Source organism: Carassius auratus, chromosome 14, assembly GCF_003368295.1.
Source record: "Carassius auratus strain Wakin chromosome 14, ASM336829v1, whole genome shotgun sequence".
Lineage (NCBI taxonomy): Eukaryota > Metazoa > Chordata > Actinopteri > Cypriniformes > Cyprinidae > Carassius > Carassius auratus.
This window is the reverse complement of record NC_039256.1, coordinates 32809556-32827245: the sequence shown is the minus strand read 5'-3', so window position 1 is coordinate 32827245 and position 17690 is coordinate 32809556. Positions and strand designations below refer to the sequence as shown.

The following is a 17690-nucleotide window of genomic DNA, read 5'->3' as shown; positions in this document are numbered from 1 at the left end:
CGGTACAGTCTATGAACACTTATCTGTACTTCATGCATGCTTTGCGTAATAAGATGATGAAACTTTTTATAGTAGGGACCAATATAGTTCTCATTTTCCCATCTATTGAAATGATGAGAGAATTAGCCTTTTTCCATCTTGGTCAGGTTCATAGTGGCGGGCATCTTAGAGAAAGCCATCGAGATGAAACTGTAACTGTCTATGTATCGCTGAGCAAAATCATCATCATACATGAAGATTAATTTTCATCCTTGCATGATGATGTAGCGCAGGGATAGGCAACTCCGGTCCTGGAGGGCCACTATCCTGCAGAGTTTAGCTTGAGCCCTCATAAAAACTCACCTGCCTGTATCTATCTAGTAATCCCGAAAACACTGATTGCCTTGTTCAGGTGTGTTGCGGAGGAAGTAGAGACGCTGTTGTGATTTCTTGGCCAGTGCTGCGGTGTTTTCAGTCCAGGAGAGGTCCTCTGTGATGTGCACACCCAGGAACTTGGTGCTGCTCACTCTCTCCACAGTCGCACCGTTGATGGTCAGAGGAACGTGCTGAGAAAAGAGTTAGATCGAGTCTCACTGATAGACAGCAGCTCTACTGACACATAAGGATATTATCTGACTATTACAGAGAAAGTAAGAGGAAGTTTTCAGAGATAGTTACTGTGATTTAGCAGTTCCTACTTCAGCAAACACACAAAACTGAAAGTAAGAGAAAGAAGAATCATTTCACAGTTGCACTTCTAAAAGTGCAAAAAGTCACACGTAATTTTTGTTTGGCAGGATTTTATTTACATTTTATCAATGCACTTTTTATGAAGACAAAAAAACGTACTAAATAAAAGTTAAATTGTTTACTAGTGATGTGTCGTTCGTGAACGAATGATTCTTTTTGAACAGATCTTTTAGGTGAACGAATCGTTCTCGTTCACGTAATCCACTGACTCATATTTCTCGTTCACTGAAGTTCCTCCCTCCACAACAGCGCGGCGCTATTAGCAGCGCATGCGCAGCTCGGTGAACCGGGTAGCTCCGTGAACTTTTCATCCTGTCAAAGAGTTACTCAACCTCGAGCCAATAGCCTTCGAGTATGAGATGTGACAGAGCATGTGATTTGTTGAATGTAGTGAACGAATACGCCCTTCACTGAATGAGTTTCATGAGTCTGAACTAGATCCAGAGATGTCGTTCGTGAATGAAATGACTGAACTGGTACAATTCTCATTCGTGAATGTGTTAAATGAACGGATATGTCATTTTTTCAATGAAATGAACTTGTACATAGCTTATCTCATTCATAAGCGAAATGAATGAGAGTCTACCGGGTTAGTCTGCCATTTAGCATGTTAATCTCGAAAAATGCAAAGCGCAGTTTCAGGTACTGTGCACATATGCTTGTTTTCATATTTAGCATACAGAACATGACTCCACGTTTAATCCCAGATTTATGAATGTGAATATATAATATACGAACTGTCTGACCAAACAATTTAAATGCTAATTATGCAAGAAAGCCTTGTGCTTTGTTCATCTAAACAACTTAATTAGACTTTATATAATGAATGAGATTATGCACACACTTTAATTAAGCCAAATAATTTTTTTGTAACAAGTGAGTTCGTTGACTTAAGACATAACATATAAGACACTCTTTTTCACCACCTGCTACATATTTTGTGCAATACGAAGAAATGGTCACTGAAATATAATGTACTTATAGTCTACTTACAGTGTATTTATCTAAGAAAGTTCTGGTAACACAAGGTAACTACATGTGCTAGGGTTAGGTTTAGGGGTAGGTTCAGGGTTAGTACCTAGTTATTACATAGTTATTGTAATTATTATAATATGTACATAGTATATACATGGGGAACAGGACTGTAAAATAAAGTGTTACCGAAATTATATTGTAATATCTGTTATAGCATTTATATATTGACGACAGCAGGCACGTGTACAGGTAACAGTCAATTTCACTCACTCACTGTATTCTTTGTGGAACCGTGAAAAGGTTCATCTTTCTTAGCTTTTTATAAACAGAAGAACCTTATTTCGGCACAATAAACATTTTGTGAAACAGAACGTTTCTTCAGATTTTAAAGGTTCTTTATGGAACCATTTAGACAAAAAAGGTTCTTCTATGTATCGTGAAGCCTCTTTATTTTTAAGTGTGTTGTTTAAAATTGACAGCATGGAGGGAAGAGATAAGAGCAGAGTGGATTTAAGTGGCTGAGTAAGGAAGTTAGAAGTAGCTGTAAGAAGGGAAAAGCTGTGAAACATAATACATCACTAATACAAGATCATAAAACTCTATGGCAGCATCACTGCGGACTCTTAATGTACATTCTCATTCATCAGAGATTCATCAGTGATTGATTTGCATGAAAATATTAGTTTGATGTGAAACTCACATGCAACAGTCAAAAGATAATTTCTCTAAAGTTCAGTTTCAGAAGAACTCAATCCAAGCAGAAGAGTGTGATGATCTTTGTTCTGGCTCTCATCAAGACCAGCGTCTTCACAGCACAATAAGGAAATATCTGAAGAGGAAGTTTCCTCTAATGTTGTTAGTTTGTACATATATGTGTTTTGTGTACATATGTGTTATGAGCATTTCATTTCCTTTCCTATTTGGAAAGGAAGCTGAGAAAGGAAAATATGGCTAATTCTGAACTGTTTTATTAAAAATGAGGAACATAGTAACTATATGTGATCACATTTTGAATGGGTGATAATAAAATTACATCCAAGAGGCATTTCAGATTACTTAAGAGATTATTTTTAATGTCATTTATTTCATTTAAACATTAACGTAAACTGTAACAGGCAATTATTGTTGTTAAAAAATGCATGTTATTTTTATTATTTAGTACTGTCCTGAATAATATATTTCAAGTAACAGATACACTACATACACTCCACAAGACAAAATAACGGAATAAAAAATAATAATCATAATAATTAATTAATTAAACTGTACACGGCCTTGAGTCTTAACAGTCTGTCATGATCTCGATGTTCCACAATGATCTTCATATTTTGTGATAGTTGTTTGTAAGACACAGACACAGTTGTCCTGAACAGTTCAACTGCCCGCTGTTCTTTAGAATAATCCATCTTAAGCCCTACAGTTATGATTAAAAACTACGCTCTGTATTGTTAATAATAACCTTTTATACTTTATATATTTGTGTAAGTAGTAAAACAACACAAACAGGGCAAAAATGCATTTTAAGTTTGGAAAGATTTTAAGTCTCCCCATCCCTTTCCTCACAGTGCTTTGGTCTAAATGCCTGCTTTGCTCTTTTACATTACCTACACACACACACAAACACACACACACACACACACACACACACACACACACACACACACACACACACACACACACATACATACATACACACACACACACACAAGTCCGGTGAGAGAAACATCAATAGTTGTGGAACTCCAGTAAGTAAGGCTGTTGGCTATTTTATTCACCTCAACATTGCAGGAAGTTATTTTTTTTTTTATCTTTAATACATGATGCCAATGTATTTTTCGCTGAGTCCACTGTGTTAGTAATAATAACTTTACTTGCATGATGGAAAGGGTTGTCAAGTGTTCACAACAAAACCTGTCCAATTGCTACTCAAAACTAGCCCTAACTAACCGCATTTTAAGTGGGGTTGCATTTTGGGGAGCTTAAATACAAATTATTGGGGGCGCTTTAATCTGAAATGCACTCTAAAAACTGCTGGGTTGAAAACAACCCAATTTGGGTTATTTTGACAACCCAGCGCTGGGTCAAAAAGGGACGAACCCAGCGCTGGGTTATTTTAACCCAACCAGTTGGGTTATCATATTTAACCCAGCCTGCTGGGTTGCCTTTTTTATGGTTTAAAATGACTATATTGCAGGGTTTAAAAAAACAGAGCGGGTGTTTTTTTTATCACTGTATTTCAGAAGGAAAACTACTGTATTTAGAAAATGTTCGATATCATTTCGCATGTGCTTGATAAGGCAGCGTTTGTGAGCTCAGCACCGCTCTGCAGCCGTTACCGGAGAAACCTACCTCCCGCTCTCAGCGCCTCCTGCTGGCAGAAAATAAACTCGCAGAGTGCAGCCATGTGGGGAAACAATGCATTTCTACGTTAAAATTAACCCAAATTGAGCTAGGCATTAAACCTACAAATGTTGTTCATTTTAAATATCACTTTTACACACAAATAATAATTATCAAAAGGAAAATATTTATTAAAAACAAGAGAAAAGTCAAAAAGTAACATGTTAGAAGAAATGCAGAAAAGGATGGCATTAACAGCTACAGAGTTCATAAACAAAGCATTGAACATTTGATGAATATAACTTAAGATCAAATTGGACTTTGTTCAATTGTATATATTGTATAAAAATATACGAAAACACATACAATAAATTTACAATTAGTTAGTTTTTTTTCCAACTATTCTGGCATGACAGTACACAAATAAATCACAACATTAACTTTGATATTATAACATTTAACAGACGCATGTGTGTGTGTGTGTGAAAGAATGTGAGCATGTGTATGAATGACAAGAGTGTAAACTTTTCTACTAAACAACACAGAAAAAGCATTTAACTTTTTTTTTTTTAACAAATTATACACTTACAGTTTGTTTCATAGTCCATGAATACAGATCATGCATCACGGTCAATTTTCATGATCTCTTTAGCATAACTGATGTAATCATGAAGAAACCCCATCAGCACAGCATCTGACATCTTCTACATCATCCAGGGCAGCGTCCTCCTTTAAAACCACTGCTGTTTAGGGGAAAGAAGATTCTCCTCTCTGACCAGCATTCATCCCAGTCACCGCCTGCTCTTCATCAGTGGCCTAAGAGAAACAAATTTGAAAAAATTAAACATTTAATTAAACCATCCATTTTCAGGTAGAGGTGTATTCACATCCGTAAGGATAGGTAAATAATTGGTTTTAAAGTTTCAACACTTTGTGCGGTTGTTTAATGTCTCACTCCACCACAGCTCTCCAGAATGCTATAATGGCAGCACTAGTGTGAGGACATGCGATATTGTTTGAATAAATATTGCTTTCAGAAAGCTTCTTTACTGAAACATTAAAACAGACATGACATTCAAATACCTCACAATATTCATGTACATGGAGGGCTGCTCTTCAAACCGTTAGTTCACCAAATAATTAAAATGTTCATAATTTACTCTCCCCATGTTTTTCCAGACTCATACAAACTCTGCTCATTTTTTGGAAAACGTATGAATATATTTAATATTCTCTTTTTGTGTCCTCCATTGCTGGTCTGGGAGACCAGTATTTTATTTTGAACATACATGTTTGCTATCATATAATTTAAGATGTATTCATATATAAATATCAGAATTTACTTCTACAATAACTCTATATTTATGAAGCTTGAAAATACTGATTATCTAAACTATAAATGGATTAACAAATATTATGAGAAAACTAAAAATATATTAATTTATGTTGTAAAGACAGACAAAAGTCTTATAGGTTTGGAATGACTTGAGGGCAAGTAAATGATTTTTTGTGTGAACTTTACCTCTAAGAGCGCAGACCAAGAATAATGACTCTCCAAATCAGACAACTCCAAAGTTGGTTTGAGTTCTGCAATAAAAATCACAGACATCAATGGTCTTAATGAAATGAGCACATAATCACACTGTTGTTGCATCAAAATGTGAAGTAAATCGGCAGGAGACAACAGAAAAATTTATTTTCTAAAAATAACTTACATAAAATCTCAAGGGAATGATGATCTCCCATGTCTCTTGCTTTTAACATCTACAAAAACAAAAAACAAACATTATTTTACTCTTAGTAAAAAAACAACAACTGATAACATGAAATTATGAAGTTTACTTGCCTTAAACGATCTTTCCCTCTCTTCAGAAGAAGCTGAGAAAACCACCTCCTCACACAAGACTTGTGTGTCCTTAACTCCAGTTAGTTTGAGTTCTGCAAAGAGGGACATCAATGGTTTCAATAAAATATTAACATATACATACATACATATATAAAATCACACTGTTTTGCATCAAAATGTGAAGTTAACAGGCAGGACACAACAGAAACATTAATTTTCTAAAATTCTATAATTTAACTTACATCAGTCTCAAAAGAATGAAGTTATCTTGTCTCTGGATTTCAACATCTAAAAAAAACACACACATTATTTTAGTCTTAGTAAAAATAAAGATAACTTGATGTTATTCTGAAGTTTACTCTCCTTAAACCGTCTGTCCCTCTCTTCAGAAGAACACCTCCTCCTCATCCTCACACAGGTCTGTGACTAACAGCTTCTGTGTCTTTAACTCTCAGCGCGAGGACAATGAAGACAGGAGCTGGACAAGTCTGAAACATTACATGTAAAACATACTTTTAACAGTTACCACTTCAACAGCCTCAAAATAATTATGCTAGTCTTTACTACACAATGCCGTTTCCTTTAGGAGACAAACATACATTCAGTTTAACCGCGAAAAAAAAGACAAATTCACATGAGCGTAACCGTGACCATAACCGTCTGTTAACGCCTCAAAGAGAACAGATAATGTAAAATCTTATGTAAATATGACAAAATACATTCACAGACGTTATATTAAAAGTACATCCTCCGTTCAGTAACGTTACATGAGGCAGTTAAGACCTCCGTGTCCGAGGCGAAAACCGCGTCCGTTTTTTTTTATATAACGTTAGATATAACGTTAAGCTCCTTTGTTTCCGCCTTTCATACAACCGGGTAAACAATAAAAGATAACTTTACATTTTGAATATTTAACGTTACTTACCATAGTCTTTCACTCGCTTCTCGCTTCTATCACGCTGAGAAAATGGCGGCTGCTCGCACTGGAGAGACGTACGATTTTGACGTGACGTGCGTGCTCTCCTTCACGTCCGCGTCCTCAACCCACCCCCGCTGGGTTAAAAAAGATAGTTATTTTCAACCCAAACTTGGGTTAAAACATCCCAAAGTCCTATCCAACGGCCTCAACCCAGCAGTTGGGTTGAAAAAACAACCCAGCGTTTTTTAGAGTGTGTGGGCATGAAAAAGAAGCCCAATTCCACCGGAAAACTGCGGACTTTGCAACACTGTGACGGATAGTAATGTCAACAATGGACTCGAGTGTTGTCAGGGGGCGACCACACACACTTGAAGTTGTCTAATTTGGCACGGTCTTCCTGCTGCACTTATAGTAGTAGGGCTTTCCTCTGTGTATACATATCCTTACAAGTACAAGTTTAGCTGGGTTATTTGTGTCTCCTTTAAAAATTGCTCTTGAGAAATTTTATGTTTAAAATAAAATAAATAAAATAAAATAAAATTTAAAAGTAAATGTTCCAACCCTGTTTATATTACCACAGAGAGCTGGTAAATAAAAATAGGGCTTCGTTATGTCTGAATGTTAAGAATTATGTAGAAAAAAGCAGGATCTGCTGCTCTCATGAATCTTCTGCTGTGTGTTCATGTCCTTCTCTAAATCTTCTCATCCTCATTTTCTGACCTTCCTTTTTCTTTCCTAAACACACCACATCATCATCATCATCATCATTTTCACACTCTTAATATCTGGATGTCAAATCCACAATGAAAATGATAAATGTCTCTCACCTGACGTGTGTCTCATGTAGATGTGAAAAGCTCCTAACAGACCGAACAGAACCATCAGCTGAAGACACCAGACCACAACAAACACCACAGACACTGAACACACTGAACAACAAGAATTATACACAATACAAAACCCATCCTACATGTTCCCAGGAGTGTGTTTGTTAAACTCATTCAACCTCAAAAATACAAGCACAATCAAACTTGACTTAGCAACTGGATACACACGAAGCATAGGCTCAATACTGAACACGATAGCAGGGAACAAGCAGACTTATAAAGGGTCAAACACGGTTTGAGGAATCAAAGCTGGTGAGCAGAACACTGAACACGGTACGGGGCGTTGATGCCCTCTGGAGGAGCGGAGAGACCATAGAGCTAGAGTTCATAGGGCAAGAGCCATCTGCAGATCTGGAGGGAACATGACACAGTACTCAAGGAGAGTGACCCCTCAAGGCCAGGATGAAAACAGCAATGCAGATAATAGCCCATTACAGAAACAAACTAGTGAAGATTTTCAAGAATTAAGAGCCCAATTAAGAGACTTGCATTATTAGTTGCCCTGGTTTCTATATGTACAGTATCTGGACATTCATGTATTAAAATCTCACCAGGACAGGGTTTGAGTCTAATGGTCTTCTGTGCGTGACTGACGTGGTTCTTCACGCTGCAGCTGATGTCTCCATCAGTTCCTTCATCCAGATCAATGCTGCTGTTTCCATCCATCAGTGGATCTCCATTCAGAGTCCAGCTGTAGAGGAGCTGATCCCCCTCAGAGGAGCAGAACACCCTCATCACCCCACTGGAGGAGCAGATGATTGACACTTCCACTGAGCCAATAGGAGCTGGAGGGAGGGACACATCACAGTCACATGACAAACACAGAATCTTGTTCTTCCACACTACTCATACTATTACTGGAGTCTGTAGTGTGTTTACTGTGTGCTACTCATTGTAAAGATTGTAATGAGTCTGATTAGAGAGATTCTGTACCTTCAACAATCACTTGAAGATCTCCTTCAAATGTCTGTCTGATCTGTGAGCTGTAAATATTTAATGTGTAATTCCCTGAATCTGCTCTGTTCACATGGTTTATTATCAGCATCCCACGAATGATGGTCACTTCAGGTCTGTTATTATAAAGATCACATTCAGTCTCCTCCATAATGCCATGCTGAAATCTACAAAATGGATCATCTTTTGTTTCATTTATTCTCTTTATTATTTTCAGTATGTAATTAGTAGCACCCAGCATCATCGGCAGATTGAGTTTGTGTCCCAGAGCTGCGTAACAGGGATCAGACTGATCAAACCAGCAGAACCGATCCAGACCTGAAGAACAACACACACACACACACACACACACACACACACACACACAGAGAGAGAGAGAAATGTGCATAAATATCACTCTCATCATGAACATGTTCCTAATAATGATTCATACCAAATGGTGCAGAAGTTCCTTCCTTCATCTCAATGACTCTTCCATCTTCGCTTATGAACATTAAGGTCTGAACACAATCACCTGAGCTCTGGAGCTGCAGAAACATTTCCTTAAATACAATGAAGTATTAGCTATTTATGATGCTTCAAGCACAAGTGGACTCCCTTTTACATAACCACAACTTTACTACAAATTCCATGGTTAAACTAAAGTTTCATAGCAATGGTTAATTTGTGGTTACTGTAGTAACCATGTTTTTTTTGGGGGGGGGGGTTAATTCTTGGTAAACCATGGTTCATTTTGATAAGGTGTACTACATCAGCTGTTATACTTTTCTAAGAAGACCGTAAAATCTATCACTTTGATGTCATGGCTCTTTAACACAGGGACTCTTTTATTGTTATTTGAACACTTCTATTTGACATGTCGTAATTGCCACTGATGCACACTGACCAGAAAACACATCACTGTAGACTGTTTTTGAAAAACTCCCATTGTAATACATTGGTTTATGTGAGATATTGATCAGCATCATAAGAGTCTGTTGTGAAAGTGACTCACATGCAGCAGTTTGCAGCAGCATCAGTCCAAAGATGAGCATCATTTCTCTAAAGTCCAGTTCAATCCCTCAATCCCAGCAGAAGAGTGTGACGCTGCTTCAGTCACACAATCAACTCTCGCTCTGACAGAAGAAGCGACTGACACTCATCTGTGCAAACAATAAACTTGTTTAAACTACTACACAGTTTCTGTGAGAGAAGAGGAAGTTGAGATCATTCACAGGTTGGGCTCTCAAACAGGGTCACAGGAATAAATAGAAACATACGTATGCTTTACCATCAAGGTGGGGAATTTCCATTGACTAATGCTTCTGCAGTTTTAAATTTTCATAAAAACGTTTAGATTTAATATATAACAGGTGCAATAGGAGATCTTAGAAAATGCTAAAATTAGCCTAATAGCACTGAAAGCGAAGGTCCCACCCTCCCTGCAATCGCCGTCCAAAACCATGCCCCCGAACGCATTTATGTCCACAGGCCAGAATACCAGAGACAACATTATTATAATAGGCTATATCATCGGTTCCCAATTCCAGTTCATGTTCCAAAGTGAAGTAAACCCCTGCTCAGGGAGTAAGGCGCAATGAACACCTTGTAGGGATCATATAGATAAAAACAGAGGTCATCTAACGAGCTCACATCTAACGAGTTGGTCATCTGAATCGGGTTTGTTAACTAAGCGAGACATGCAAAATATGTGCGTGAGCACTGGAATTGGGAACTGCTGAGCTACATCATGTGTCACTAACCAGTGAGAAATCTTTAAATGTATTACAATACCAGGAAGGAAGACCGGGTTGTTGATGTTTGTATGCCATTCTCGCTCTGTCTGCACAGTATACGTGAATGTGCTTTTGACTTATTCTGTCTGCACGAACAGGGTCCACAGAGGTATGCAGATACATATGTTGACAGGCATAAATAAATTAAAACCACTTAACATAATGATTGCTATCGGGATGTGAAGAGACTTTGAACCAGTATAACAAAAAAAGGTTTCTGAAGACGTATTACACCTTTAATAAGCTTTTTTTGTCACCCGTTGTGTCATTATTATGAACTTTTAGTTGTGGTTTATTCAGTTCCTGTCGTCCTTCCTGTGTAGTTCACTTGCACTTGTCTCCTTATTATTTAATCATCTTCATCTGTCTGTCCCTCGTTAGACACCCTACTTAAGTTCTGTCTGTTTATTCCTTTGTGTGGAAATATATCAGTGGGTTTATTAAAGATGGTCGGATCCAGACCGGAGTTTGTGTTATTCCTAGTTACCATGGGATGTAAATCCCGTGGCGAAACAAATAGAAACATCATTATCATAGCTGTTGTTCCTACAAAGTAAAATTTAATAGTTTAACCTAAACTAAAGAATAATAATGTGCATTTGATCAGATACAACTACACTCACAATTTAAGAGATACATTATTTGAATGCTTGACGAATGAGATGCGTTTTTAATCTAGATTTAAACAGAGAGAGTGTGTCTGAACACTGAACATTATCAGGAAGGATATTCCAGAGTTTGGGAGCCAAATGTGAGAAAGCTCTACCTCCTTTAGTGGACTTTGCTATCCTAGGAACTACCAAAAGTCCAGCGTTTTGTGACCTTAGGGTGCGTGATGGGTTGTAACGTGGTAGAAGGCTAGTTAGGTACGCAGGAGCTAAACCATTTAGGGCCTTATAGGTAAGTAATGATAATTTGTAACTGATACGGAACTTAATAGGTAGCCAGTGCAGAGACTGTAAAACTAGGGTAATATGATCATATTTTCTTGACCTGGTAAGGACTGGTAAGGACCTGGATGCATGAACTAGCTTTTCTGCATCAGAAACAGGAAATATATTACGTAGTTTGGCAATAAGTATCATATGTATGTGAAAACTGCATGTTATATTCACATCAAACACATGCATATCCTATGCACGCTAAAGTCAATGTTTGCGTTTCAATATCATGATTTTCTGTTTTTATTCGGTGTTCTATTTATACTCATTTTCTTGAGACCGGGCTCATCAGATTGGATCAAATATTGAAAATGGTTTATTCAAAAGAAATAAATAGCTTAGTTTCTACCATCACTACCAGTAAGAAGTATATTTCAGTCCAAACATGCAGTGGTACAGTTATCAGGGGTTATAAAACTAAATGCAAATTTAGTTAAATGAAAAGACCTGTTTCACATTTGACATGTAAGGCGTAAATACTCAATTCCTAAAATCCACAATGAATCCTGATGTTTTTGGATCAAATGTACTCTAGTCCTTCTTAAAATTTCTGAACAAAATTGAAATTGATCAAAACCAACCAACAATATGATTAAATAAAAATAAAAAAATTCTCCCGAAAATCATTTGAACCAGTCGGTTTGGAAAGCTACTCTCTTTCCTCCGGATAGCTAAATGCAACAAGAACTCAAACCAAACATGACTCAAAACACCATTTACAAACCAATTGCTAATTATTTATTGAAAGTGTAATCATGTTAACGAATCATCTAATGCAAATGTTATTTTATGCACTTTTCTTTTATTAACTTGATTTGTTTGTTTTATGGAGTGCTTGACTTTGGCAATTTGATACACAAATTTGGTTCTTAATTTATCTTTTAGTGCTCAATCCTGTTCAGTTCCCACACAGTAATACACTTTACAATAGCATTGTAGAACCGGATTAACTCAATTCAGGAATTTGACACCTAACTCCTAACCCTAAGTGACATCTTGACCACCTGACCTAACTCTTATGAAATAAAGGAGCTTGAGACTTTTGCCTGGAAATACAGTTTAATTTCAAAAGCATTTTATTTTCATTTAACTTACCACATGCCAAAGTTCCTTTTAATTTCAAAACTGACTCCACTTACAAATGAATATAAAATAGACATCTGTGTCTAAACATGTTAAAAATCATAAAATACAGAAGATCTGCTGCTCTCATCAATCTTCTGCTGTGTGTTCATGTCCTTCTCTCAATCTCCTCATCCTCACTTTCTGATCTTCCAGTTCCTTTCCTAAACACATCACATCATCATCATCATCATCATCATCATTATAAGTATCATCACACTCTTAATAATTGGATGTCAAATCCATAATGATGATGATAAACTTTTCCCACCTGACGTGTGTCTCATGTAGATGTGAAAAGCTCCTAACAGACCGAACAGAACCATCAGCTGAAGACACCAGACAAGAACAAACAAATCAATCAGTTAAGCAATCAATCAATCGATCAATCTGTGTAGTTGATATCTGTAGGTGAACAGACATGATCTCACCAGGACAGGGTTTGAGTCTAATGGTCTTCTGTGCGTGACTGACGTGGTTCTTCACGCTGCAGCTGATGTCTCCATCAGTTCCCTCATCCAGATCAATGCTGCTGTTTCCATCCATCAGTGGATCTCCATTCAGAGTCCAGCTGTAGAGGAGCTGATCTCCCTCAGAGGAGCAGAACACCCTCATCACCCCACTGGAGGAGCAGATGATTGACACTTCCACTGAGCCAATAGGAGCTGGAGGGAGGGGCACATCACAGTCACATGACTGTCTCCACTCATTATGAGTCAATATTAAGACATTTGTAAACAACATATCTGATATGATAGCTGGACTCACTGAATTAAACATGCAGCATAGATCTGACAACAATATAGCAAATTATTATTATTATTATTGATAGTATACAGTAAGCAACATGCTAGCATTTCATTTTGAAAATAGTCATAGTATGTGGAAAGTGCTGAGGAATTCAATTAAATTCTTGCAGACTTTCAATAACAGGCTGCAATAAAAATCTGCATGAGAGTGAGATCTTTGGAGAACATGAGATTGTAATGAGTCTGATGAGAGAGTTTCTGTACCTTCAACAATCACTTGAAGATCTCGAGATGTTTCTGTGCCGTCTGAGTGAGAGAGTTTTAATCTGTAATTCCCTGAATCTGTTCTGATCACACGGTTTATTATCAGAGTCCCATTAATGACTGTCACTTCAGGTCTGTTATTATAAAGATCACAATTCCTCATCCTGCCATATCTTACTCTACAAACTGGACCATCTGCTGTGTTGTTGTTTATTCTCTTTATTATCTTCAGATCATATTCACTAGCGTCCTGCACCATCATCAGATTGAGTTTGTGTCCCAGAGCTGTGTAACAGGGATCAGACTGATCAAAACCGCAGTTTAACTCCAGACCTGAAGAACAAAACACAATGGAATGCACCAAAATCTATAAACATCATTCATTAAAATCAGACACAAGTTACACAAACATTCACAGAATTAAAGTTCAGCTGAAGATACACATCAAAGAGTCTCTTCATCTGATCTCAGTTCATCTCAGTAATGCTCATATTCATCATAAACAGATTTTGTGATTTGTGTGTCTCCTTACTTAATACTAAGTAGCAGGATACTGAATATAATTACTGGACAGATTTAACTTGGTTTAGTGTGTAATAAAAAATAAAAAAAACTTTTAAAATAAAACATAAATTTTATTTAAAAATGTCTTTTTGACACTGTAATAACATTTTTTTTTTTTTCTTTTTTTTTTTGGTATTGCCCGAGTCAAAAAGCAAACCTAAATGTTGATTGTATTCAAATGTAACTATCATGCATTCACTGTCAGCAAACAGTGCAACACTTTATGCATTTTGACATTATTCTGATAATAATAAATTGACTTTGTCAGGCACTTTATTTTCCAATTCCATTAACCTGTGACATTTCTCTATTGACAGGTCTTGATCTTTCTGACATCATTTGATGAATCCTTCCTCAAACTTTCATCAGAACAGACATGAAAAAAGAAACATACACTTCCTCTCAGATTTTTAAACACTCCACTAATATAAACTTTTTACAGACCAGAAAAAAATCATGTCTAGATCACTACAGACTCTTAATGTAATATTGCAACTAAACTGTTGGATTAAAGTGCTAATTGCTGTCAATAAATATGGGGGAGGGGAGGGGGGGAATTATGGGTCACACTTTATTTTAGGGTCCAATTCTCACTATTAACTAACCATTAACTATGACCTTTGCCTCAATAAACTCCTTATTTGCTGCTTATTAATAGTTTATAAGGTAGTTGTTAAATTTAGGGTATTGGGTAGGATTATGGATGTAATGCATTATATGTACTTTATAAGCACTAATAATCAGCCAATACGTTAATAATAGACATGCTAATAAGCAACTAGTTATTAGTGTGAATTCGACCCTATACTAAAGTGTTACCAAATTATGTGTTAAAAATATTAACAGAATTAATTCACCCTGCCCCATCCAGACCAGGAATAAAAACCTCCACAGAGATTCAACATATTCATTTGCATGAAAGTGAGATCTTTGGAGAACATGAGAGTGTAATGAGTCTGATGAGAGAGTTTCTGTACCTTCAACAATCACTTGAAGATCTCGAGATGTTTCTGTGCCGTCTGAGCTCTCGAGTGTTAATCTGTAATTCCCTGAATCTGTTCTGTTCACACGGTTTATTATCAGCATCCCATTAATGACTGTCACTTCAGGTCTGTTATTATAAAGATCACATTCACTCATCCTCATCCTGTCATTCTTTACTCTACAAACTGGACCATCTGCTGTGTTGTTGTTTATTCTCTTCTGGATCTTCAGATCATATTTACTAGCGTCCTGCACCATCATCAGATTGAGTTTGTGTCCCAGAGCTGTGTAACAGGGATCAGACTGATCAAAACGGCATAACCGATCCAGACCTGACGAACAACACACACACAAACACACATTACTCTATTATTTAAATTTAGTAATTTTTTTCATCACGGTTAGCCTATTTTTTATTTTATTTTATTTAACATAACCTCTTGTATAATGAATATTGTTCATTACATATCAGTGTTCAGTAACTAATATTTCATATAAATATACATCAAAAGGCACAAGTCCCACTACAGTTAGCTGTTTGTGAAGGCCGATTGCATGACCATGGCGAGACAAAGACTGTCCCAATTTCAAAGGCATCAACAGCCTGCAACAGATGGATCCAAAGCATCCATTCACAAAAAAAAAAAAAAATCTGATTCATTACGGAATGAAACAAGGTTTTAAACATGGAAATTTTTTTATACTTTGTTTTAACTTTGCACACCATCTTACAAGGCTCAACTGATAAACAACCAGGGAAACATTGGCACTTCACTTCATAGAGATCAATACATTGGCCAATGCTGATACCGGTCATGTAAAATCCCATTAACCGTTGGAAAGAGCATCCTACGGCAAATATGTTGCTTTCATCAGCAGATATGGACATGGCAAAATTATTTATTATCATTAATTTATGAACTGACCTAAAGAATCTTTCTCCCAAAATTCACTACTCAATAATACCTACTCTATTAGACTGATAGCTTATAAAAGCCAGAGCCATTGTTAATTGTTTTAATTTGACTTTTTCAAATTAGTTACGGAGGTTTGGGCTTATTTTACGTATTTGGGCGTATTTTAACACACAAAATGTTTAAGACACTATGTTTTGCAGATGGATCTGTACGCCTCTCGTCTCAGTTGCTCTGTAACAGCATGATTGTTTCTTATTTATATACACACTTGTATGGTCAAACTTGTATACAAATGCAATATCACGCTGGTAGTCATGCGACATCATTCTATATCAGCACAGCAGCGATTCAGCTGTGGATTTATTATTATTGATTATAACAGTTAAAAGATGACTGTAATTTCAAACAGTAATACTAATTTTAAAGATTATGTGACAATTGTGCACCAGAGAGACACAGGGAGAAGGAGAGCCCCAATTGCAGGTAAGATTTATTAATCAATAAGGGTAATCCAAATAAACAGTCCAAGAAAATAAACAAAACAAAAGAGGGAACAGGAAGGAAAGGAACGGGAACTCGGAGGACGAGAAAGCAAGGGAGAATCTCGGGAGACAAGAACGCTGGTAACACGAATGGTAAGGACTCCATACAAACAACAGGAAAAGACTGGAATATATAGGGAGGTTATTGACAATATTTTGCCTGCACCTGGTGCAATTAACAGGAGTGCAATTACTGTGAAGACAGGACCATACTAGAGGAATTCTAGTGCCTATGGTGAAGTGCCTAAGGGGAAGTGAGCTCACTAGTGGACACCCAGGGAAACAGAGAATAGGGTGGAGCAGAAGACCACCAGAAATGTGTGGTCAGGGTGGAAGCCCCCCAGGTCGGAGCAGAAGACCACCATAACCGTGTGGTCAGGGCAGAAGCCCCCAGGGCAGAGCAGAAGACCACCACCTCTGTGTGGTTGGGACGGATGCCCCCCGGGGCAGAACAGAAGACCACCACAACCGTGTGGTCAGGGCGGAAGCCCCCCAGGGCGGAGCAGAAGACCACCACAACCATGTGGTCCGGGCGGAAGCCCCCCAGGGCGGAGCAGAAGACCAACACAAACGTGTGGTCAGGGCGGAAGCCCCCCAGGGCGGAGCAGAAGACCACAACGTCCGTGTGGTCGAACCAGACGCCCCCCAGGGCGGAGCAGACGACCACCAAATCCTTGTGGTCGAGGCAGAAAGCCCCCAGGGCGGAGCAGTAGACCACCACATCCGTGCGGCCGGACCAACGGAACGACAAGTCTGGTTGGGTCTGAAACATAGAACCTGGATATGTTAGGGGTAGCTTCCTTGGCCACAACAGGAACAGTCTGGTGCTCTGAGAGTTTGACTGAGACATGATGAGTCTCTGGAATTTCCGCAAGGGCGAGGAGAGACTCTGGTAGTTCATCAGAGCCGTGGAGAGGCTTGAGTAGTTCCACAGAGAAGTGACGAAACTATGGTAAACCCATGGTGTTTATACTGGATTCCAGAAGATCGGTGCTGACTTTACTCTGCTCATGAAGATTATTGGTGACTTGCATTTGTTCATGAAGATCATTGGTGACTTGTATTTGTTCATGAAGATCAATGGTGACTTGCCTTTGTTCATGAAGATCAGTGGTGACTTGCCTTTGTTCATGAAGATCACCGGTGACTTGACTCAGTCTTTGAAGATCACCGGTGACTTGA

The 17690-nt window shown here is 37.8% G+C and overlaps 2 protein-coding genes across 2 annotated transcripts in view; both read right to left on the bottom strand.

The window, feature by feature from the left end:
• Positions 1–17690, bottom strand: part of LOC113114358 (uncharacterized) — a 215847-nt gene that overhangs the window by 150120 nt on the left and 48037 nt on the right. The window contains exons 7-8 of the mRNA XM_026281269.1: positions 15043–15381; positions 13502–13834 (exon numbers count right to left, since the gene is read on the bottom strand). Of these exons, the coding sequence (XP_026137054.1) occupies positions 13502–13834; positions 15043–15381 (672 nt within the window). The remainder of the gene's footprint in view (positions 1–13501; positions 13835–15042; positions 15382–17690) is intronic.
• Positions 6976–8922, bottom strand: LOC113114405 (uncharacterized). Its single transcript, XM_026281338.1, has 4 exons — positions 8630–8922; positions 8248–8481; positions 7637–7738; positions 6976–7544 (listed from the first exon to the last, which is right to left on the bottom strand). The coding sequence occupies exons 1-4, from the start codon at positions 8892–8894 to the stop codon at positions 7468–7470; spliced, it is 678 nt and encodes a 225-aa protein (XP_026137123.1). The 5' UTR covers positions 8895–8922; the 3' UTR covers positions 6976–7467.

Bases quoted from the DNA above. Each gene is read 5' to 3' on its own strand.
- LOC113114405 (XM_026281338.1), bottom strand. From the start codon at position 8,894: ATGATGCTGGGTGCTACTAATTACATACTGAAAATAATAAAGAGAATA. The intron at 7,739-8,247 runs GTGAGATTTTAA...CTTGTTGTTCAG, and splicing joins TAGACTCAAACCCTGTCCTG to TGTGTTCAGTGTCTGTGGTG. The intron at 7,545-7,636 runs GTGAGAGACATT...TGGTGTGTTTAG, and splicing joins CTACATGAGACACACGTCAG to GAAAGAAAAAGGAAGGTCAG.